The sequence below is a fragment of the Callithrix jacchus genome, chromosome 3, assembly GCF_049354715.1.
Source record: "Callithrix jacchus isolate 240 chromosome 3, calJac240_pri, whole genome shotgun sequence".
In the NCBI taxonomy this organism is placed as follows: domain Eukaryota; kingdom Metazoa; phylum Chordata; class Mammalia; order Primates; family Cebidae; genus Callithrix; species Callithrix jacchus.
The window spans coordinates 192587040-192611292 of NC_133504.1; the positions used below are offsets into that span (position 1 = coordinate 192587040).

The 24253-nt window shown below is 52.2% G+C and overlaps 1 protein-coding gene and 1 pseudogene across 2 annotated transcripts in view; both read right to left on the reverse strand.

Moving 5' to 3' along the window:
* The window catches only part of PDE6B (phosphodiesterase 6B), a 64256-nt gene that overhangs the window by 25050 nt on the left and 14953 nt on the right, over positions 1-24253 (reverse strand). For both annotated transcript variants that reach the window (XM_035294411.3, XM_002806676.7), the window contains exons 4-5: positions 2687-2827; positions 2530-2604 (exon numbers count right to left, since the gene is read on the reverse strand). In XM_035294411.3, the coding sequence (XP_035150302.3) occupies positions 2530-2604; positions 2687-2827 (216 nt within the window). The remainder of the gene's footprint in view (positions 1-2529; positions 2605-2686; positions 2828-24253) is intronic.
* LOC103792156 (density-regulated protein pseudogene) lies at positions 16429-18590 on the reverse strand (annotated as a pseudogene).

Here is a 24253-nt window from a genome sequence, read left to right on the forward strand (position 1 = left end):
GCAGCTCCACGCAGCCCCATGCAGCTCCACGCAGCCCCATGCAGCTTCACACAGCCCCATGCAGCTTCACACAGCCCCACGCAGCTTCACACACACACACAGTTACACAGCTCCACACAGCTCCACACACACACACAGTTACACAGCTCCACACAGCTTCACACACACACACACACACACACACAGTTACACAGCTCCACACAGCTCCACACAGTTCCACACAGCTCCGAGGGGTGCCCCTCTGCCCCCAATAACTACACACAGTTCCACGCAGCTCTGAGGGGCTCCCCCACACACACAGAACTACACACAGTTCCACACAGCTCTGAGGGGCGCACTCACATACACACACACACACACACACACACAGCTCCACACAGCTCCGAGGGGCTCCCCACTCCACACACACACAATTACATAGTTCCACACAGCTCTGAGGGATGCCCCTCTCCCCCCAATAGCTACACACAGTTCCACGCAGCTCTGAGGGGCTTCCCCACACACACACACAGAGCTACACACAGTTCCACACAGCTCTGAGGAGCACACACACACACACACACAGAGCTCCACACAGCTCCGAGGGGCTCCCTGCTCCACACACACACAGGTGCACAGTTTCACACAGCTCTGAGGGGTGCTCCTCTCCCCCCAATAGCTACACACAGTTCCACGCAGCTCTGAGGAGTTCACACACACACACACACACACACACACACACACATAGCTCCTAACAGGTCCGAGGGAACCCCTCCCCACACACATGCAGCTACACATAGTTCCACACAACTCCAAGGGGACTCACACACACACACAGTTCCACACAGCTCTGAGGGGTGCACACACACACACACGCACAGATACATACACACGCAGCTCCAAACAGCTCTGAGGGAGCCCCTCCCCACACACACATAGCTCCAAACAGTTCCACATGACTCTGAGGGGGCACACACACACGCGCACACACACACGCAGCTCCAAACAGCTTCGAGGGAACCCCTCCCCCTCACACGCAGCTACACAAAGTTCCACACAACTCTGAGGGGGCTCACATACAGACAGACACACACACAGTGCAGAGTTCCACACAGCTCCGAGGGGGCTCAGACACACACACACACACACAGCTCCACACAACTTGAGGGGCTCCCCACTCCACACACACACAGTTCCACAGTTCCACACAACTCCTAGGGATGCCCCTCTCACCCCCACAGCTACACACAGTTCCACACAGCTTTGAGGGGCTCCCACACAGATACAGAGCTACACACAGTTCCACACAGCTCTGAGGGGCTCACACAAACACACACACACAGCTCCAAACAGCTCCAAGGGAACCGCTCCCCACACACATGCAGCTACACACAATTCCACACAACTCCAAGGGGGCTCACACACACAGTTCCACACAGCATACACAGTTCCACACAGCTCTGAGGGGTGCACACACACATGTACAGATACATACACACGCAGCTCCAAACAGCTTCGAGGGAACAACTCTGAGGGGGCTCACACACACACACACACAGCTACACACAGTTTCACACAGCTCTGAGGGGCTCACACAAACACACACACACAGCTCCAAACAGCTCCAAGGGAACCGCTCCCCACACACATGCAGCTACACACAATTCCACACAACTCCAAGGGGGCTCACACACACAGTTCCACACAGCTCTGAGGGGTGCACACACACATGTACAGATACATACACACGCAGCTCCAAACAGCTTCAAGGGAACAACTCTGAGGGGGCTCACACACACACACACACAGCTACACACAGTTTCACACAGCTCTGAGGGGCTCCCACACAACACAGAGCTACACATAGTTCCACACAGCTCTGAGGGGCACGCATGCACAAACACACACACACACATACACACACAGAGCTCCAAACAGCTTCGAGGGAACCCCTCCCCCCACACAGGCAGCTACTGTTTCAAGCAACTCTGAGGGGGCTCACACACACACACAGAGCACACACAGTTCCACACAGCTCCAAGGGGCTCCCACACAGCTCCAAGGGGCTCCCACACACACACATGCAGCTACACAGTTACACAGTCACACACGTGCACATCCCCCACTCATGGCTGTGCATGTGCACACATGAGCAGATGTCACCAGGCACAGGTGTTCTACCCACAGCCATGTCCACACACGCACAGCCTCATGGTGCACACACATGACCATCACTAGCACTCACGGGGCACACATCACATGGGCCTTACTCACACACACACACATGCATCCTGCACAGGAGATCCCATGTGGGGAGATGGGGCAGCAAGAGCCCTGCGATCTGAACCAATGTTGGCCCTCATTCGGGACCAGCCCTGGCCACCGCATCCCTGGAGTTCCTGGGGGAGCCAACAGACAGGCACCCAGGGGCTGGCCCGCCAGTTCCCACCTCCCCAAACCTGCCCCCATGCTTCTCTCTCCCACCCTGGAGTTGGAGCCAGGGAAGCAGAGGTGTGTGGGTGGGCCCTGGGCCCCTGCCCCGAGACTCACCCGGCCATCAGGCGTGCGTGGGCCCGAGTACGGCTGGGACTCCCCCATCAGCACAGGCCACACGTCAAAAAATTCCTGGGCAGAGAAGAGGCGAGGGTGAGGCGGTCCGTGCGGGAGCTGGGCCGGGCAGGGGGTCCCCCAGTGCCTGAGGCCTCACCTTCTCCTTGGTCATGTCCAGGAGGCCCACCGAATACCGCTCACAGTTCAGGTAGGCCCGCACCGTGTAGAAGGCCTTGTGGAACTGCCTCTCAATGTCCGTCAGCTCCTCAAACACCTTGTTGGCCGACCACAGCAGCACCTGGCGGGAGGGGCACACCTGTGAGCCTGTGGCCACCCCACCCCGTCTGTCCAGCCACAGCGGCACCTGGCGGGAGGGGCACACCTGTGAGCCTGTGGCCACCCCACCCCGTCTGTCCGGCCACAGCGGCATGGAGTCGATTCATGCCTGACACACATGTATGCTCACGGATCTGACCACCCGCCCAGCTGCGGAGCCCAGCACAGACCCTGATGAGCAGCGCCATGGCCAAGGTTTCATGGGAGTGGGAGCGTGTGGTGCCCACGCGCAGAAGAGCCTGGGAGCTGGCTGGCGTATCCTCGCTCCCTTATGAGTGGAAGGTGGAAAGTGGAATCCCTCATTCTGAGCTTGAGAGGCAAAAATCCGACCAGCCCTTCCTCTGCCTGCTGCTCCACAGTCCCCAACATCAGGCTGTTGCTTCTGGATGCCAGGCCCTCCTCCGCCACGCGTCCCAGATTGAGGCTTTGAGATGCGCTCCATGAGGTCCCGGTCAGCCCTGCGCAGCACGTCCCTTCGCACGGGCCCTGGCTGCTGGGTCAGCGCCGCCCCTAGGCTCAGACTAACCCCGGGGCCCTCCTTGGGCCGCCCTTCTTTGCCTCCTTGGTCAAGACCAACACCCAGGCCCCTCCAGGACCCGCCTCCTCATGCTGGCAGCGGCCACTGAGATGCCCGGACCACAGTCAGAGTCACAGAGCCGCCCTGGCCGCAGTCATGGTCACAGACCTGCCCTGACCACAGTCACAGTCACTGAGCCGCCCTGGCCACAGCCACAGTCACAGAGCTGCCCTGGCCACAGTCAAGGTCACGGAGCCACCCTGGCCACAGTTACGTTATTGGAGCTGCCCTGGCCATGGTCTCAGTCACAGTCACTGAGCTGCCCTGGCCACAGTCATGGTCATGGAACCACCGTGACCACAGTCATGATCATGGAGCTGGAGCTGGTGCCACCCTCATCAGAAGCTCCTCACCTTCCTGGCCCTTCTCTGAGTATGTCTGGTCCCCAGTGCTCCTGTGCCAATCAGGAGCTTTGGCCCCATGCACCTGTGCAGAAGTCAGCTCAGTGACTGGAGTTAGTGGGTCCAGCCCAGGACTTAGGAAAACAGCAGGTGCCAATGGGAACCGCTCTCCATTGCCCCAGTGCCTGCTGCTCAGAGACACATTGAGCTGTAGATGTGTGGGAAAGCTGTTCTCCTCGCGTGCCTGGTTCACTGTAGACGTGTGGGAATGCCAGGTGTGTCCTCCTCCTGTGCCTGGTTCACTGTAGACGTGTGGGAATGCCAGGCATGTCCTCCTCCTGTGCCTGGTTCACTGTAGACATGTGGGAACGCCAGGTGTGTCCTCCTCCTGTGCCTGGTTCACTGTAGACATGTGGGAACACCACGTGTGTCCTCCTGTACCTGGTTCACTGTAGACATGTGGGAATGCCAGGTGTGTCCTCCTCCTGTGCCTGGTTCACTGTAGACGTGTGGGAATGCCAGGTGTGTCCTCCTCCTGTGCCTGGTTCACTGTAGACGTGTGGGAACGCCAGGTGTGTCCTCCTCCTGTGCCTGGTTCACTGTAGACATGTGGGAACACCACGTGTGTCCTCCTGTACCTGGTTCACTGTAGACATGTGGGAACACCATGTGTGTCCTCCTGTACCTGGTTCACTGTAGACATGTGGGAATGCCAGGTGTGTCCTCCTCCTGTGCCTGGTTCACTGTAGACGTGTGGGAACACCACGTGTGTCCTCCTGTACCTGGTTCACTGTAGACATGTGGGAACACCATGTGTGTCCTCCTGTACCTGGTTCACTGTAGACATGTGGGAATGCCATGTGTGTCCTCCTGTGCCTGGTTCACTGTAGACATGTGGGAATGCCAGGTGTGTCCTCCTCCTGTGCCTGGTTCACTGTAGACGTGTGGGAATGCCAGGTGTGTCCTCCTCCTGTGCCTGGTTCACTGTAGACGTGTGGGAATGCCAGGCATGTCCTCCTCCTGTGCCTGGTTCACTGTAGACGTGTGGGAACACCAGGTGTGTCCTCCTCCTGTGCCTGGTTCACTGTAGACGTGTGGGAACGCCAGGTGTGTCCTCCTGTGCCTGGTTCACTGTAGACATGTGGGAACACCACGTGTGTCCTCCTGTACCTGGTTCACTGTAGACATGTGGGAATGCCAGGTGTGTCCTCCTCCTGTGCCTGGTTCACTGTAGACGTGTGGGAACACCAGGTGTGTCCTCCTCCTGTGCCTGGTTCACTGTAGACGTGTGGGAACACCAGGTGTGTCCTCCTCCCGTGCCTGGTTCACTGTAGACATGTGGGAATGCCAGGTGTGTCCTCCTGTGCCTGGTTCACTGTAGACGTGTGGGAACACCACGTGTGTCCTCCTCCTGTGCCTGGTTCACTGTAGACATGTGGGAACGCCAGGTGTGTCCTCCTCCTGTGCCTGGTTCACTGTAGACGTGTGGGAATGCCAGGCATGTCCTCCTCCTGTGCCTGGTTCACTGTAGACATGTGGGAATGCCAGGTGTGTCCTCCTCCTGTGCCTGGTTCACTGTAGACGTGTGGGAACACCAGGTGTGTCCTCCTCCCGTGCCTGGTTCACTGTAGACATGTGGGAATGCCAGGTGTGTCCTCCTGTGCCTGGTTCACTGTAGACGTGTGGGAACACCACGTGTGTCCTCCTCCTGTGCCTGGTTCACTGTAGACATGTGGGAATGCCAGGCATGTCCTCCTCCTGTGCCTGGTTCACTGTAGACATGTGGGAACACCACGTGTGTCCTCCTCCTGTACCTGGTTCACTGTAGACATGTGGGAATGCCAGGTGTGTCCTCCTCCTGTGCCTGGTTCACTGTAGACATGTGGGAACACCACGTGTGTCCTCCTCCTGTGCCTGGTTCACTGTAGACGTGTGGGAACACCACGTGTGTCCTCCTCCTGTGCCTGGTTCACTGTAGACGTGTGGGAATGCCAGGTGTGTCCTCCTCCTGTGCCTGGTTCACTGTAGACATGTGGGAACACCACGTGTGTCCTCCTCCTGTGCCTGGTTCACTGTAGACATGTGGGAATGCCAGGTGTGTCCTCCTCCTGTGCCTGGTTCACTGTAGACATGTGGGAATGCCAGGCATGTCCTCCTCCTGTGCCTGGTTCACTGTAGACATGTGGGAATGCCAGGTGTGTCCTCCTCCTGTGCCTGGTTCACTGTAGACGTGTGGGAACACCACGTGTGTCCTCCTGTACCTGGTTCACTGTAGACATGTGGGAACACCATGTGTGTCCTCCTGTACCTGGTTCACTGTAGACATGTGGGAATGCCAGGTGTGTCCTCCTCCTGTGCCTGGTTCACTGTAGACATGTGGGAACACCACGTGTGTCCTCCTCCTGTGCCTGGTTCACTGTAGACATGTGGGAACACCACGTGTGTCCTCCTCCTGTGCCTGGTTCACTGTAGACGTGTGGGAACACCACGTGTGTCCTCCTCCTGTGCCTGGTTCACTGTAGACGTGTGGGAATGCCAGGTGTGTCCTCCTCCTGTGCCTGGTTCACTGTAGACATGTGGGAACACCACGTGTGTCCTCCTCCTGTGCCTGGTTCACTGTAGACATGTGGGAATGCCAGGTGTGTCCTCCTCCTGTGCCTGGTTCACTGTAGACATGTGGGAATGCCAGGCATGTCCTCCTCCTGTGCCTGGTTCACTGTAGACATGTGGGAATGCCAGGTGTGTCCTCCTCCTGTGCCTGGTTCACTGTAGACGTGTGGGAACACCACGTGTGTCCTCCTGTACCTGGTTCACTGTAGACGTGTGGGAATGCCAGGTGTGTCCTCCTCCTGTGCCTGGTTCACTGTAGACGTGTGGGAACACCAGGTGTGTTCTCCTCCTGTGCCTGGTTCACTGTAGACGTGTGGGAATGCCAGGTGTGTCCTCCTCCTGTGCCTGGTTCACTGTAGACGTGTGGGAACACCAGGTGTGTTCTCCTCCTGTGCCTGGTTCACTGTAGACGTGTGGGAATGCCAGGTGTGTCCTCCTCCTGTGCCTGGTTCACTGTAGACGTGTGGGAACACCACGTGTGTCCTCCTGTACCTGGTTCACTGTAGACGTGTGGGAATGCCAGGTGTGTCCTCCTGTGCCTGGTTCACTGTAGACATGTGGGAATGCCAGGTGTGTCCTCCTCCTGTGCCTGGTTCACTGTAGACATGTGGGAATGCCAGGCATGTCCTCCTCCTGTGCCTGGTTCACTGTAGACGTGTGGGAATGCCAGGTGTGTCCTCCTCCTGTGCCTGGTTCACTGTAGACATGTGGGAATGCCAGGTGTGTCCTCCTCCTGTGCCTGGTTCACTGTAGACATGTGGGAATGCCAGGCATGTCCTCCTCCTGTGCCTGGTTCACTGTAGACGTGTGGGAATGCCAGGTGTGTCCTCCTCCTGTGCCTGGTTCACTGTAGACGTGTGGGAATGCCAGGTGTGTCCTCCTGTGCCTGGTTCACTGTAGACATGTGGGAATGCCAGGTGTGTCCTCCTCCTGTGCCTGGTTCACTGTAGACATGTGGGAATGCCAGGCATGTCCTCCTCCTGTGCCTGGTTCACTGTAGACGTGTGGGAACACCAGGTGTGTCCTCCTGTACCTGGTTCACTGTAGACATGTGGGAATGCCAGGTGTGTCCTCCTCCTGTGCCTGGTTCACTGTAGACGTGTGGGAATGCCAGGTGTGTCCTCCTCCTGTGCCTGGTCCACTGTAGACGTGTGGGAACACCACGTGTGTCCTCCTGTACCTGGTTCACTGTAGACATGTGGGAATGCCAGGTGTGTCCTCCTCCTGTGCCTGGTTCACTGTAGACGTGTGGGAACACCAGGTGTGTTCTCCTCCTGTGCCTGGTTCACTGTAGACGTGTGGGAATGCCAGGTGTGTCCTCCTGTACCTGGTCCACTGTAGACGTGTGGGAACACCACGTGTGTCCTCCTGTGCCTGGTTCACTGTAGACATGTGGGAATGCCAGGTGTGTCCTCCTGTGCCTGGTTCACTGTAGACGTGTGGGAATGCCAGGTGTGTCCTCCTCCTGTGCCTGGTTCACTGTAGACGTGTGGGAATGCCAGGTGTGTCCTCCTCCTGTGCCTGGTTCACCGCAGACGTGTGGGAGCGCCAGGTGTGTCCTCCTCCTGTGCCTGGTTCACTGTAGACGTGTGGGAACACCAGGTGTGTCCTCCTCCTGTGCCTGGTTCACTGTAGACATGTGGGAATGCCAGGTGTGTCCTCCTCCTGTGCCTGGTTCACTGTAGACGTGTGGGAATGCCGGGTGCGTCCTCCCGTGCCTGGTTCACTGTAGACGTGTGGGAATGCCAGGTGTGTCCTCCTCCTGTGCCTGGTTCACTGTAGACGTGTGGGAATGCCAGGTGTGTCCTCCTCCTGTGCCTGGTTCACCGCAGACGTGTGGGAGCGCCAGGTGTGTCCTCCTCCTGTGCCTGGTTCACTGTAGACGTGTGGGAACACCAGGTGTGTCCTCCTCCTGTGCCTGGTTCACTGTAGACATGTGGGAATGCCAGGTGTGTCCTCCTGTGCCTGGTTCACTGTAGACGTGTGGGAACACCAGGTGTGTCCTCCTGTGCCTGGTTCACTGTAGACATGTGGGAACGCCAGGTGTGTTCTCCTCCTGTACCTGGTTCACTGTAGACGTGTGGGAACACCAGGTGTGTCCTCCTGTGTCTGGTTCACTGTAGACGTGTGGGAACACCACGTGTGTCCTCCTGTACCTGGTTCACTGTAGACATGTGGGAATGCCAGGTGTGTCCTCCTCCTGTGCCTGGTTCACCGCAGACGTGTGGGAGCGCCAGGTGTGTCCTCCTGTGCCTGGTTCACTGCAGACGTGTGGGAACGTTAGGTGTGTCCTTGTGTGCCTGGTTCACTGTAGATGTGTGGGAACACCAGGTGCGTCCTTGTGTGCCTGGTTGCCTGGTTCACCAGAGTCGTCGGTGGAGGCCTGGCCCTACCTGTTGAGCCCCTTGTGCCCTCCTCGCTGCCCCTGCACACTCCATGCCCCTCTCGCGCTCAGTCTCTCTCCTGCCAACCTCAGTGCCTCTGCACAGGCTCTGGCCTTTGCCTCCAGGCCCTCGTCCTGGGCCCTCCTCTTCCCAAAGCTTGGCCTCAAATCCTTTCCAGGAGGCTCTCCCTAAGCACCTACCAATCCCCCTCAGCTCCCACTCTCCACTCAGTCTGACCCCGCAGGAGTCCCGCCTCAGCAGGCCCTCTCCACCGCAGCCTCTGTGGGGTTGGGAGGCCCGGATGCTGGTGAGGACCTCAGCCCTCTTTTGCTAAAGCACAGGCAGGGAGTCAGGCATTTCCCCAACACACAGCAGTGAGGACACGGAGCTCTCGCCAGCCCTGTGACCTCGGGAAGGCCACCTCCTCCTGGACCTGTTTCCCCACATGTAATACAGGAAGAGTGGCATTCTGCACTCAGGATTGGATTGCAGGCAGTGATGCCCGACACTCTCGAATGCTGCCTGCTCTGGGAGGCCCCCCCATGTGTGTGGCCGTGTGAATCACCTGCATGTTCACTGCACAGATATTCTGCTGGGGACCAAGCCCAGGCTGGACCCTGGGCGCAGCACAGCTCAGCCCATCGACGCTCAGGGAGGGCTGGCTTCACGTCTCATCTTGAGTCATCCAAGCACATCGAGGGGTGCTTCGTCTTCCCAGTACAGTGTCCAGGGCAGGTCGAACGTCCCCAGCCCCTGCCCCACCCGTGACAGCCACTGCTGTTGACCTTGCCGCCCCAGAGAGGACAGGCACTCACTCCAAGGTGGTCTGAGCCCAGCAGCCCGGCCCTGAGGCCTTTCTGGTTTAAGGTTCCGGTTAAAAGCCTGCTGGTGCACACAGCAATGGACTGCAGTGCGGCAGGCAGACTTTCCCAGCCGGCTCAGGGAATTCCTCTGTGCCCCCGTCAACACCCCTGCCCTCCGGAATGACTCTTCCAACCTCTGACTCGGCCTGCTCTGAAACTTCACCTATGCAGCCTCCCGAAGCCAGCCTCCCCACCTCCACAGCCTCCACACGCCGGCCTCCCCACCTCCACAGCCTCCACACGCCAGCCTCCCCACCTCCACAGCCTCCACACGCCAGCCTCCCCACCTCCACAGCCTCCCAATGCCGGCCTCCCCACCTCCACAGCCTCCACACGCCGGCCTCCCCACCTCCACAGCCTCCCAATACCTGTCTCCCCACCTCCACAGCCTCCACATGCTAGCCTCCCCACCTCCACAGCCTCCCAATGCCGGCCTCCCCACCTCCACAGCCTCCACATGCCAGCCTTCTCACCTCCACAGCCTCCCAATGCCGGCCTCCCCACCTCCACAGCCTCCCAATGCTGGCCTCCCCACCTCCACAGCCTCCACACGCCGGCCTCCCCACCTCCACAGCCTCCACACACCAGCCTCCCCACCTCCACAGCCTCCACACGCCAGCCTCCCCACCTCCACAGCCTCCACATGCTAGCCTCCCCACCTCCACAGCCTCCCAATGCTGCCCTCCCCACCTCCACAGCCTCCCAATGCCTGCCTCCCCACCTCCACAGCCTCCACATGCTAGCCTCCCCACCTCCATAGCCTCCCAATGCCGGCCTCCCCACCTCCACAGCCTCCCAGTGCTGGCCTCCCCACCACCACAGCCTCCACACGCCAGCCTTCTCACCTCCACAGCCTCCACACACCAGCCTCCCCACCACCACAGCCTTCCAGTGCTGGTCTCCCCACCTCCACAGCCTCCCAATGCTGGCCTCCCCACCTCCACAGCCTCCCAGTGCTGGCCTCCCCACCTCCACATCCTCCACATGCCAGCCTTCTCACCTCCACAGCCTCCACACGCCAGCCTCCCCACCACCACAGCCTCCCAATGCTGGTCTCCCCACCTCCACAGCCTCCCAATGCTGGCCTCCCCACCTCCACAGCCTCCCAGTGCCGGCCTCCTCCCCTCCACAGCCTCCGCGTGCCGGCCTCCTCCCCTCCACAGCCTCCGCGCGCCGGCCTCCTCCCCTCCACAGCCTCCGCGCGCCGGCCTTCTCCCCTCCGCAGCCTCCGCACGCCAGCCTTCTCGTCCCACAGCCTCTGGACGCCGGCCCTCCCTGCCCCTCTCTCCCTGTGTAGGTGCTGGGGCTGCTTCTGTCCTGACTGCTGAGAGTCTTGGTGTCTGGGTGGTTCTTGGCTGGGGGACCTGCTCCACTCTGTCCCTTCGGTGTCCTGACCCCACCCTTGGGCCTTCCTCAGCCCTCTCTGCCCACGCAGGTGGCCCTGGTGTCTCCCTGGGCAGCGTCACCCAATTCTAACTCCAGACCAAGGGGAAGGCCTGGTGCCTCTGAGGGAGGCCATTGCCTGCGGGAAGGAAGCAGGCTGGGAGGCTTCGTGCCTGGGGTCTGCCTGCCCTGGGGAGTGGCCCAGGTGTCCGGGGTCCCAGCAGTGTTGAGCTCCCAGCCTTTCACCAGATGTAGAGACCCCAATTCTTATGTGAAATCTCTCAACTTTAAAATGTTGAAAACTTGTTAAGCCAAACATCCAGGGCTGGATGGGACCAGCCCCTTTTGAGGTGTGGCTTGAGGCCACCCCAGTTCTTCCGGACTCGCCCCATCAGGGAGCGGGACCCCTCTTGACCCAAGCCCGTGCCGAGCGCCCCAGCACCCCGTGCCACCTGCGGCATCAGCTGGCACCTGGGGGTTGCTCGACTGGCCGGGGCTTCGGGGCCGCGGGGAAGCTGCGGTTGTGTCCCCTCCTGCCCTGATCCAGGTCTGGTTTAATGCTCCAGGGGAAACCAGGGTGACAGTGGTGGCTGCCAAGTGTACCTGGAAATGAGGCATCCAGTGCCATCTGGCGGGCAGCGGCCACAGACACGTGTGTGGCCCTGGAAGGGGAGCTGCTCGGTCTCATCGCTTATGGGAAGGAGGGGCCAGGAGGTCCTGAGGGGTCAGGGCAGATGGGACCCCCACTGGCTGCCCACCCAGGTGAGAAGGGCCAGTCTCCCTGTGAGCCCTGGGCCATGGCTGTGCTGGAGGCAAGCACTCGGGCCTTCGCGGTCCACCAGCAAACCGTCTTCCCAGGCTGTGGTCAGCGTGAGAGACCCTGCCGAGTGCCTGGGGGTCTGAGAATGGCACTCCTAGACCTTCACAACAGGCAGGGGCCACGACACCTCTTGGAGGCCTAGTCGCTAGGACGGGCCGTGTCCCTGCTGAAGCTCCAGCCCCAGGAGCCTGGTTTCTGCAGAAATTTCCCCGCCTCTGGGCCCGGGGCGCTGACATCCTAAATCTAGCGTGTGTCTCGGCGTCAGGGCTGAGGGCTTCCAGGAGCTGGTTGTTGAATCCTCAGGAATTCTGAGAGCAGTGGTTAAACACAGCCACTGTTACAATTAAATCATGTCACCTATAAACCAGAATTCTATATTAAGAGTGAAGGTGATAGACACCAGGGCTCATCCACCTTGCCCGTCACGGTGGGTCACTATTGCCTGTGCTCAGGCGTTCACGATGGCAGAGGGGCCGCTGTGCTAGGGCGTTTCCCCCCAGCTCCATCTAGTGCATCGTGGTGGGGCCCTGAGCCATGAGGCTGGACAAGGACAGACCACGCCCGCCCCTTCTGGCTGCCTGGCTTCTGAATGCCTCTGCTCACTCACGGGATGCAAGAGTCAGACGTGCTGAGACGAGGGCTCCCCTACTCCTCCCACACCTGACCTGAGTGGGGGCACGTCCTCCATCCTTACACAAGTATCGGGTCCTGACCCCCGCTGGCCCGGAGGTGGGAGCCGCAGCCCTGCACCCACGGGCCCTTCATCCAGCTTTGCTGCAGCTCAGACTGGGCCATGGGAATTGCCCTGCTAAGCCAAAACCCAAGCTCTGCATGGGCCTAACCCATGGCTTCCCTGTGGCTCCTATTGGCTCTGACGGGAACGTTGGAGAGGCTTTTCTGAAAGGGAATGACAGAGGCCTCCAGCCCAGGAGGGTGCCTGGGACAGAAGGTAGTTCCTGACTCGGGAGCAGTGGGTAGTGAGGGCACTGGACAAAGGGAGGGTGAGCACCGGGGACTGTCTCCCTGGACAGAGGGAGGGTGAGGGCCTGGGGGCTGCTTTAATCCCAGTGCCCGGCTTTCCCTCCACAGCTCAAGGAGGAGGGAGACAAGGTCCAGGCGTTGGGCAGACTGTGGGAGCCAGTCTTTGCTCATCATATACTTTGATTTTCAAAATGAGCTGGAGGCAGACCTGTGCCCCGTGCTAGTCAGGATTCCTAAAAATGCCATTTGGAGGGGAAGGCCAGAAACAGCGTTTCCCAGGATTGGGAACGTCCCATGCAAAATCGAAAGCCCTGCATGGAGACCCGAAGGTCGTGTGTTAGAACCCACCTGGAGCCGGTCTACACACGCTTGTGAGAGGCTGGAATAGAGCCGGTCTGCACACGCCTGTGGGAGCCTGGAAACGAGGCGTTCCTAAGTGTTGGTAATTCTCTTACTGCCTGTTTTAGGGCTGGGCTGACCAGACAGCAGAACGATCCTGACATTTGGATCTTACTCACTTTCTTTCTTTCTATTTTTTTTTTTTCAGATGGAGTTTCACTCTTGTCACCCAGGCTGGAGTGCAGTGGCGAGATCTCGGCTCACTGTGACCTCTGCCTCCCGGGTTCAAGCGATTCTCCTGCCTCAGCCTCCTCAGTGGCTGGGATCATAGGCACATGCACCACGCCCAGCTAATTTTTTGTATTTTTTTAGTGGAGACAGGGTTTCACCACGTTGGCCAGGCTGGTCTTGAACTCCTGGTTTCAGGTGAACTGCCTGCCTCGGCCTCCCAAAGTGCTAGGATTAAAGGTGTGGGCCACCTCGCCTGGCCTGATCATAGTAATTTTAAATTCCCAGTCAGATAATTCCCCAAAAATAAAAAATAAGGTAAAATTACAATGATCAATATGCTAATGGCACGACTTAAAAAAGGAGGCGGTGCACCTGAGCAGGTGGCAACGTGAGCGAAGAGATGGACGTGCTGGAGAACAGGAAAAGCAAGATGGAAGTGAAGGACGCCTCTGCCCGTGGGAGGCTGGGCGTGTCTGAGGAAGGGGGCGTGCAGCTGCAGAAATGCAGAAACGCAGAGGGAGCCACGAGCGGAGGGAGCGGAGCAGAGAGACGAGTACAGACGGTGCAAGTGGACGGCGGGTGCCGGAGGAGCAGAAAGAGCAGGGAGAAGACATGTTTGAAATGGCTGAGAGTTCTCGAAATTATCGACAGACACCAAACCACACGCCTAGGATGCTCAGTGACGGCCAAAGGAGACAAATGCCCCCCCCCAAAAAATGGATCCTAAGGCACATCCTACTCAAAGTGCAGAAAATCAAGCTGAAAATCTTGAGGGAAGCTGGGGGTGGGGAAACAGCTGACTGTGGCTGGAACGAGACGCTGGAGACATTCATCAGGAGCTGTGAAGCAAGAGGAGAGCCAAGTGAAGCATTTGAAGGGTTGAGAGAAAAACGTGCTAACTTAGCATTCTACGTCCAGTAAAATTATCCTTCAGAAGTGAAGGAGAAATAAAAACGTTCTCGGACAAACAGAAACGGAGGAAACGTGTCGCCAGTGACTTGCCCTGAAGGAAATATTCCTGGGAAAGAGGAAGAATGAGCTAGGTCAGAAACTCGCACCTGCGAGAAAGAAGGAAGAGAGAAAATAAACAAATGACAGGACAGTAACATATTTTGTTTTCTTGATTTCTCTAATAGATAACTATCACATGGATAAACTTTGTAAGGGCGGAAGTGAGAAGCTGCAGGCACAGGGTGTGAGAGAGCAGCACTCTAAGTGAAGTGGTGCAGTGCTGCTTGGAAGAGGGCTTAGAGTGCTCATAAATGATCACCGCAAATTCTGCAGCGATGCTGGAAGTTTTTAGAAAAACAAGAATAACTGATAAGCTAGGAGAGGAGAGAGTGTGGGGTAAGATGGTCGATTAAAACAGGAGAGGGCAGAAAGGAGAGGGGATGAGAAACGTAATAAGGAATAAGCCAACACAGAGAAAATGGGTGAGAATATGGTACCTATTAATCCACCTAGATCAAGAATCACCTTAAATGTGAACAGCCTAATACGCCACCGGACAGATTCTCAGAGTGGATAAAAAGACCTAAGACCTGACCCTGTATGTGCTGTCTATAAAAAAACCCACTTTAATTGTAAAGACACACACAGTTTAAAAGTAAGGAATGAAGAAATATATACTACACTAACACTAGTCAGAAGAAACTGTGGCAGCTGTAGCCATATTAATTTAGACAAAGAGGACTTTAGAAAAGGCAAATTATTGGTGGAAGGGACAACATGATAAAGAGGTTGTCTCTCTATGAAGACAAAAATCATGAACGTTCACGCATCTAATAACAAAGCATCAGAACACACGAAACAAAAGCCGACAGAACTGCCAGGAGAGACGCATCCACCACTCAGCTGCAGACTCACCAGCTTTCTATCAGAATGAGCACGTCCGGCAGGCAGAGCCGCAGTGAGGACATCACTGTCCTTACCCAACAACACTGTCGTTCATGCCTGTGACCCCAGCACTGTGAGAGGCCAAGGCAGACAGATCATCGGAGGTCAGGGGTTCCAGACCAGCCTGGCCAACGTGGCGAAACTCCGTCTCTACTAAAAATACAAAAATTAGCTGGGCATGGTGGTGCATACCTATAGTCCCAGCAATGCAGGAGGCTGAGGCGGGAGAATCACCTGAATCCACAAGGTGGAGGTTGCAGTGAGCTGAGATGGCACCACTGCACTCCAGCCTGGGCAACAGAGTGAGATCTGTCTCGAAATAAATAAATAAACAACACTGTTGTTCAACTGCACATAATTGACATCTGTAGATCACCTCGTCCAACAACAGCATAATACACGTTCTTCTCAAGGTCACGTGGAGCATTCAGCAACAGAAACCACATTCCGTTCCATAAAACATATCTTAACACAATTTTGAAAATACAAATAACAAAAAATATGTTTTTTCATTTAAAAATTTTACATCTTTATTACAGTTTCTAAAACTTTATTTTTAAAAAACACTCATTCGAGATTGTAATTTGCATGGCGATAAACAGTGGTTTCATGGGTTCTAAGTTTCTTAAAAGCGTCCACAGAAATTTAAAACACCACGTCTTCTTTCCAATTTGCAGCACCTGACTTAAAGTTTATTTTTTTTAATTTTATTTTTTAAAGTGGCTATGAACATTATTTATTTATTTATTGTGACCATATCATTTATTTCTCTGGGAACATATACCTAGGAGTAGGTTTACAGGATACATGCATCTTTTTTTTTTTTTTTTGACACGGAGTTTCGCTCTTGTTACCCAGGCTGGAGTGCAATTGCGTGATCTCGGCTCACCGCAACCTCCGCTTCCTGGGTTCTGGCAATTCTCCTGCCTCAGCCTCCTGAGTAGCTGGGATTACAGGCACATGCCACCATGCCCAGCTAATTTTTTGTGTTTTTAGTAGAGACGGGGTTTCACCACGTTGACCAGGATGGTCTCGATCTCTTGACCTCGTGATCCACCCGCCTCGGCCTCCCAAAGTGCTGGGATTACAGGCTTGAGCCACCGCGCCCGGCCCTGACTTAAAGTTTAAATTCATCTAACGCATCACTAAAACTGTCACTTTTCTCTTGTGAGAAACATGTTTCAATCACTGTTTCCAGGACTACATTTTGAGCATGGCTGCACGTTTTTAATTGGTTTGCAGAATTTTACTCACATAATTTATAGGCAGAATAAGAACCTGTGGCCTCTCTGAATGGCCTTCCACTCAGAACAATGATGGTGATAAATGTCTAAAATTATGATGATAAATTTCTAAAATAAACGTCTGGGATGCCCCCACTTGACATATCAAACATGTTTCCAAGTCATCTTAGGAAACATGATTCTTTAAACATACGCATAGCATTCTACCACACAATGCACCATCACTTCTTCAACCATTTTCCAATTGTTCCTTTATAACATTTGCAATTTTTTATCATACATAATATTGTGATGAATACTTTCATCCATAAATTTTATGCAAGGTTATTTCTTCTAATGTCTTCTAATGTCAAAGAAGTGGCTTACTGATTGAAACAGGGCACACACGTGGTTTTAAGGTTTTTAGTATGATCTCCAGAATAGCGCGAACGACTCCTACCAACAGTATGTTACCGGGTGGACTTTGTAACAGCAAAGCAAATTCAACCACAAATCTATTAGATTCTCACCTATCTCAAAACTATCACATTGAAGATGCAAGGGGACATATTACTGGTGAGGAAACCAAGTTCACACTCTTTTGAAAAGATCACCCAGCTTTAGATCCGTAAAATAATCAATAAAAATGCTCCCCACAAAGTCTACTGGGTTTTTCAAAGAATAAAGTTAAAAAGAGAAAAAGAGAAAGTCAGGCTGGGCATCATGGCTCACACCCAGACCTTTGGGAGGCCAAGGCGGGCAAATCACGAGGTCAGGTGTTTGAGATCAGCCTGGCCAACGTGGTTAAATCCTGTCTCTACCAAAAATACAAAAAATTAGGCAGGCGTGGTGGTGGGCGCCTGTAATCCCAGCTACTTGGGGGGCAGAGGCAGGAGAATCGCTTCAACCTGGGAGGCGGAGGTTGCAGTGAGCTGAGATTGTGCCACTGCACTCCAGCTGGGAAACGGTATGAGACTCCATCTCAAAAAAAAAAAAAAGAGAGAGAAAGTCGGTATCAAATGACCAAAATGTTTTATTTGACTAAATTCTGTTCATGTGTGAGCGTGACAGGCTCCCCTGTTTATATGACTTTGGCAATAAAAAAACAAAACAGTGAAAATGCCAAGGACGAGGGCAGTCTACAGTTTCACTGTAGAATAAATAAATGTGTGTGTGTGTCTGTGTGTGTGTGTGTCTGTGTGTCTGTGTGTGTGTCTGTGTGTGTGTGTCTGTGTCTGTGTGTGTCTGTGTCTGTGTGTGTGTCTGTGTGTGTGTCTGTGTGTGTGTCTGTGTGTGTGTGTCTGTGTGTGTCTGTGTCTGTGTGTGTGTGTCTGTGTGTCTGTGTGTGTGTCTGTGCGTCTGTGTGTGTGTGTTTAAGGCCTCTCTCCCTTTGGGCATACTGACTCTCAGTTCAGGCCCGTAAGTGCAGATAAATTTTCAAATTCACTTCACTTCTCCAAGATCTTCGACGCTGTCCTCATCTACCTCTGGCCATTTTTCCTGAATGACATCAATTATGTTCTCTGTAAAGTGTCCCTGAATGACAGTTTCATCCTCCCCCGTTACTGAGGCACCTCAGGAGAATTTCTGAGCAAAAAATCTTTGTGCTTCTTTAAGATCAATTTCAAAAGCTGCAAGGCCACACACTCTTGTCACACGCTTCTTTTTTGCTCTGGGAATGTTGGCTGTAGTAACCTTTCGTGTACGGTTTTCTGTCTTGTTTTATTTGACCCCTTCTACCTCTCTTCTGTTTTTTCTTCTCCTCTTCTTCCCCTGCTGCTCCTTGACCCTGACTAATTCCAGTTTCTTGTTTGGGTGAATTTTCTACAGTAAGGTTTGCAAATTCATTAGGAAAATTCTTCTCTAACCATTGTCTACAACTAGCAGCATCAGGCATTTATTCACAGTACTGTGTTGGTAACGAACAGACTCCACGACAAAGGGCTTGAGGTGGGTAATCGGCATCTAACTTGGCACGGTTCCCTGGGTCTCCTTGGCAATCAGCCCCACTGGATTCAGAAATAGCAGCAGCCATATCACAAACCCAGGTGGTCGCACAGGCCCCCACCAGCTCTGCTCCTGCCACCATTGCCAGCTGAAGCAACCGAAAAATATGTTCTTACATCACAGTGCAATTAAACTAGAAATCAATAACAGAAATATAGCTGAGAAATTCAAATGGATTTAACAACACTCTTCTAAATAACAGATGGGCCAGAGTCCCAAGAGACCTTTTAAAAGATTTTGAACTGAATGAGAATAAAAATAGACAACCTATCAGAATTTGTCAGGTGCAGGGAAAGCAGTGCTTGGAGGGAAATTTATAGTACTGAATGCACATATTAAAAAAGAAGAAGATCTAAATCGATACTCAGAACTTAAGAAAGTAGAAAAAGAAGATCAAATTAAGCCCAGAGCAAGCAGAAGAAAATAAATACTAAATATTGTGACAAGTCTTCCCTCAAAATTTGATTTTAACTAAGATGAAATAGATTGATTACTAGAAAGACACAAACTACCAAGACTCACACCAGGAGAAGTAGAAGAATCTGAAGAGTTCTCTGAGTATGAAAGAAATTGGATCAATAATTGATAATTATCCAAAAAGAAAGCACCAGTCCCTGATGGTTTCACTGCTGAATCTGACCAAACATTTAGGAAACTTTTGTCAATTCACTACAATCTCTTCCAAAAAGTAGAAGCAGAGGGAACACTCTTATTCAATGAGGTTGAAATTACCTTAATAAGGAAACCAGATAAAGACATTATAAGAAAGAAAAACTACAGGCCAATATAGCTCATGAATATGATGCAAAAATTCTTAAGAAAACATGGTAAGACCAATCTAACAATGTACGAAAATAATCATTACACTCCATGACCAGGTGGCTTTTATCACAGGTATGCAAAGCTCCTTCAAAATTTGAAAAAAAAAAAACACATGACGTTATATCCATCAATGTAGAAAAACTATTTGACAAATCCAACACTCACTCAGAATAAAAACATGGCTGGGTGCAGTGGCTCATGCCTGTAATCCCAGAAGTTTGGGAGGCTGACGTGGATGCGTCACCTGAGGTTAGGAGTTCAAGACCAGCCTGGCCAACATAGTGAAACCCCGGCTCTATTAAAAATACAAAAATCAGCTGGGCATGGTGGCGGGTGCCTGTAATCCCAGATACTCAAGAGGCTGAAGCAGCAGAATCACTTGTACCTGGGGGCAGAAAGTTGCAGTGCACTAGGATTATGCCACTGCTCTCCAGCCTGGGCAGCAGAGCGAGACTCAGTCAAAAAACACAATAAAACAAAACAAAAACACTTAGCAAACTAGAAATAGAGGGAACTTCCACAATTAGATTTTTAAAATTCAACAAAAACCCTAGGGCTAATGGCATTCTCTTTTTTGTCTTTTTTTAAAAAATATATTTTATTGCATTTTAGGTTTTGGGGTACATGTGAAGAACATGTAACATGGTTGCATAGGTACATACATGGCCGTGTGGTTTGATGCCTTCCTCTCCATCACCTATATCTGGCATTTCTCCCCGTGTTATTCCTCCCCAACTCCCCACTCCCCGCTGACCCTCCCCTAGTTCTCCCCTGCAGGCACCAATGTGTGATGCTCCCCTCCCTGTGTCCATGTGTTCTCGTTGTTCAATGCCAGCCTATGAGTGAGAATATGCAGTGTTTGATTTTCTGCTCCTGTGTCAGTTTGCTGAGAATGATGGTTTCCAGGTTCATCCATGTCCCTACAAAGGACACAAACTCATCATTTTTGATGGCTGCATAGTATTCCATGGTGTATATGTGCCACATTTTCCCTGTCCAGTCTATCATCGATGGGCATTTGGGTTGGTTCCAAGTCTTTGCTATTGTAAAAGTGCTGCAATGAACATTCATGTGCCTGTATAATAGAACAATTTATAATCCTTTGGATGTATACTCAGTAATAGGATTGCTGGGTCAGATGGAATTTCTATCTCTAGGTCCTTGAGGAATCGCCACACTGTCTTCCACAATGGTTGAACTAATTTACACTCCCACCAACAGTGTAAAAGTGTTCCTATTTCTCCACATCCTCTCCAGCATCTGTTGTCTCCAGATTTTTTAATGATCGCCATTCTAACTGGCGTGAGATGGTATCTCAATGTGCTTTTGATTTGCATCTCTCTAATGACCAGTGATGATGAGCATTTTTTCATATGTTTGTTGGCCTCATATATGTCTTCTTTTGTAAAGTGTCTGTTCATATTCTTTGCCCACTTTTGAATGGCCTTGTTTTTTTCTTGTAAATCTGTTTTAGTTCTTTGTAGATTCTGGATATTAGCCCTTTGTCAGATGGGTAGATTGCAAAACTTTTTTCCTATTCTGTTGGTTGCCGATTCACTCTAATGACTGTTTCTTTTGCCATGCAGAAGCTGTGGAGTTTGATTAGGTCCCATTTGCCTATTTTGGCTTTTGTGGCCAATGCTTTTGGTGTTTTGGTCATGAAGTCCTTGCCTACTCCTATGTCCTCAATGGTTTTGCCTAGATTTTCTTCTAGGGTTTTTATGGTGTTAGGTCTTATGTTTATGTCTTTAATCCATCTGGAGTTAATTTTACTGTAAGGTGTCAGGAAGGGGTCCAGTTTCTGCTTTCTGCACATGGCTAGCCAGTTTTCCCAACACCATTGATTAAACAGGAACTCCTTTCCCCATTGCTTGTTTTTGTCAGGTTTGTCAAAGATCAGATGGTTGTAGATTTGTGGCGTTGCCTCCAAGGCCTCTGTTCTATTCCATTGGTCTATATCTCTGTTTTGGTACCAGTATCATGCTGTTTTGATTACTGTAGTCTTGTAGTATAGTTTGAAGTCAGGTGGTGTGATGCCTCCAGCTTTCTTCTTTTTGCTTAGAATTGACTTGGCTATGTGGTCTCTCTTTTGGTTCCAGATGAAGTTTAAGGTGTTTTTTTCCAGTTCTGTGAAGAAGGTCATTGGTAGTTTGATGGGGATAGCGTTGAATCTGTAAATTACTTTGGGCAGTATGGCCACTTTCACAATATTGATTCTTCCTAACCATGAACATGGAATGTTTCTCCATCTGTTTGTGTCCTCTCTGATTTCGTTGAGCAGTGGTTTGTAGTTCTCCTTGAAGAGGTCCCTTACGTTCCTTGTAAGTTGTATTTCTAGGTATTTTATTCTGTTTGTAGCAATTGTGAATGGCAGTTCGTTCTTGATTTGGCTCTTTCAGTCTGTTATTGGTGTAAAGGAATGCTTGTGATTTTTGCACATTGATTTTGTATCCTGAGACTTTGCTGAAGTTGCTTATCAGTTCCAGGAGTTTTTGGGCTGAGACGATGGGGTCTTCTAGATATACAATCATGTCATCTGCAAATAGAGAAAATTTGGCTTCCTCCTTTCCTAATTGAATACCCTTTATTTCTTTTTCTTGCCTGATTGCTCTGGCTAGAACTTCCAATACTATATTGAATAGGAGTGGTGAGAGAGGGCATCCTTGTCTAGTGCCAGATTTCAAAGGGAATGTTTCCAGTTTTTACCTATTCAGTATGATACTGGCTGTGGGTTTGTCTTTTTTTTGAGAGAGTGTCTGTGCCCTGGTTGGAGTGCAGTGGCAATTGCTGGGATTGCTGGCACACGCCACCAGGCCCAGATAACTTTCTTTGCATTTTTTATGGAGATGGTGTTTCACCATGTTGCCTAGGCTGGTCTCAAACTCCTGGGCTCAAGCTATCTGCCTGCCTCAGCCTCCCATACTGCTGGGATTACAGGCATGAGCCACCATGCTGGGCAATGTCATTCTTAATGGTGAGAAAGTGGATGCTTTCTCCTAAGATTGGGAATAAGGCAAAGATGTCTTCCTCCTCTCACCACTCACATTCAACATTGTACTCGAAGTCCTAGCTAGTGCAATAAGACAAGAAAAAGAAATATGATGTATACAGATTGAGAAGGAAGAAATGAAATTATCTTTGCCTGCAGATGACATGCCTTTCTAGGTAAAAACACCAAGTAATCAGTAAAAAACTCCTGGAAGTAGCAATGAACGTAGCAAGGCATCTTGCTTATGGAGTGAGGACACAGCTAGCCAGGAGGAGAGCCCTCTCCGGAAACAGAGCTATATTTTTTAGCAGAGACAGGGTTTCACCATGTTGGCCAGGCTGGCCTCGAACTCCTGACCTCAGGTGACCCACCTGCATTGGCCTCCCAAAGTGCTGGGATTATAGGCCCAAGCCACTGCACCTGGCTGGATTTTACTTCCTAATCTGTGGGTAGGAAGCCACAGATAAGGAAGGAAACTACAGGTGAGGGGTGTAGGCCACCAGAGCAGAGGGTGGGCCGTGGGGTGGGAGAGGGCGGTGCAGGGAGTTTGGGTGCTAGGACCCACTGGGACAGTGTCCTGGCAAAAGGACCCTGGGGCAGTTGTGGTCCTGACACAGTGAGGACCAGGGTGGATGGGGAGCAACGGGGAGGGGCAGGTGCTGTAGGGACCCCCAGCCACAGACCTGGGTTTAAAAGCGTGGCTCTAATGGCTGTGTGTGGGGCTGCAGTCACAGCCTCATGGGTCCTGCAGGAGCCTGGACCCCGGGTGGCCTGCCCCCACTGCACAGCCCAATAGACCTCGGTTTAAAAGTGTGGATCTGACGGTACTTGGCGGGCCTCCTGGACATGACCAAGGAGAAGATGAAGCCTCGGGCACTCAGGGACCCCCTGCTCAGCCAGGCCAGGCTCGTGGGCTAACCACTGCACCTCACCTGTTCTCTGCCCAGGAAACAAAGTTAACATACAGAGGTCAATTGCTTTGCTTTATAACAGCAATAGCAATTGGAATTTGAAATTAAGAACCCAATATCACCTACATTACCATGGAAAAAAAATTACTTAGGTACAAATCTAATAAAATTATGGATCTATATGCAAAAACTGTAAAATTCTGATGAAAGAAATCAAAGATCTAAATAAATGAAGACATATTCTGTGTTTATTGATGGGAATATACATTATTTCTAAGACGGCAATTCTTCCCAACTTGATCTAGATTTTTTTGTTTTGAGACAAGAGTTTCACTCTTGTTGCCCGGGCTGGAGTGAAATGGTGTGATCTCGGCTCACTGCAACCTCCACCTCCCAGATTCAAGCAATTCTTCTGCCTCAGCCTCCTGAGTAGCTGGGACTACTGGCTTGCACTACCAAGACCGGCTAATTTTTTTTTGTATTTTTGGTAGAGATGAGGCTTCACCATGTTGGCCAGGCTGGTCTTGAACGCCTGACCTCAGGTGATCTACACACTTCTGCCTCCCAAAGTGCTGGGGTTTCAGGTGTGAGCCACTGAGGCCAGTTGATCCACAGATTCAATACAGTCTCAATTACAATACCAGTAAGCTATTTTGTGGATATTGACAAACTGCCTCTAAAGTTTATGTGGAAAGGCAACAAACCCAGGATAGCTAGCACAATACCGCAAGAGAAAGACAATTAGAGAGCTGACATTCCCAACTTCAAGACTTATTATGGAAAGGCAATAAACCCAGGATAGCTAGCACAGTACCGCAAGAGAAAGACAATTAGAGAGCTGACATTCCCAACTTCAAGACTTACTCTAAACCTACGGTGATCAAGTCTGGCATTGTGGAAGGAAGAACGCGTACATCAGTGGAACAGAACAGAGAGCCCAGGAATAGATTCACACCAATAGAGTCAGTTGATCTTTGACAAAACAGCAAAAGCAATACAATGGAGAGAAAG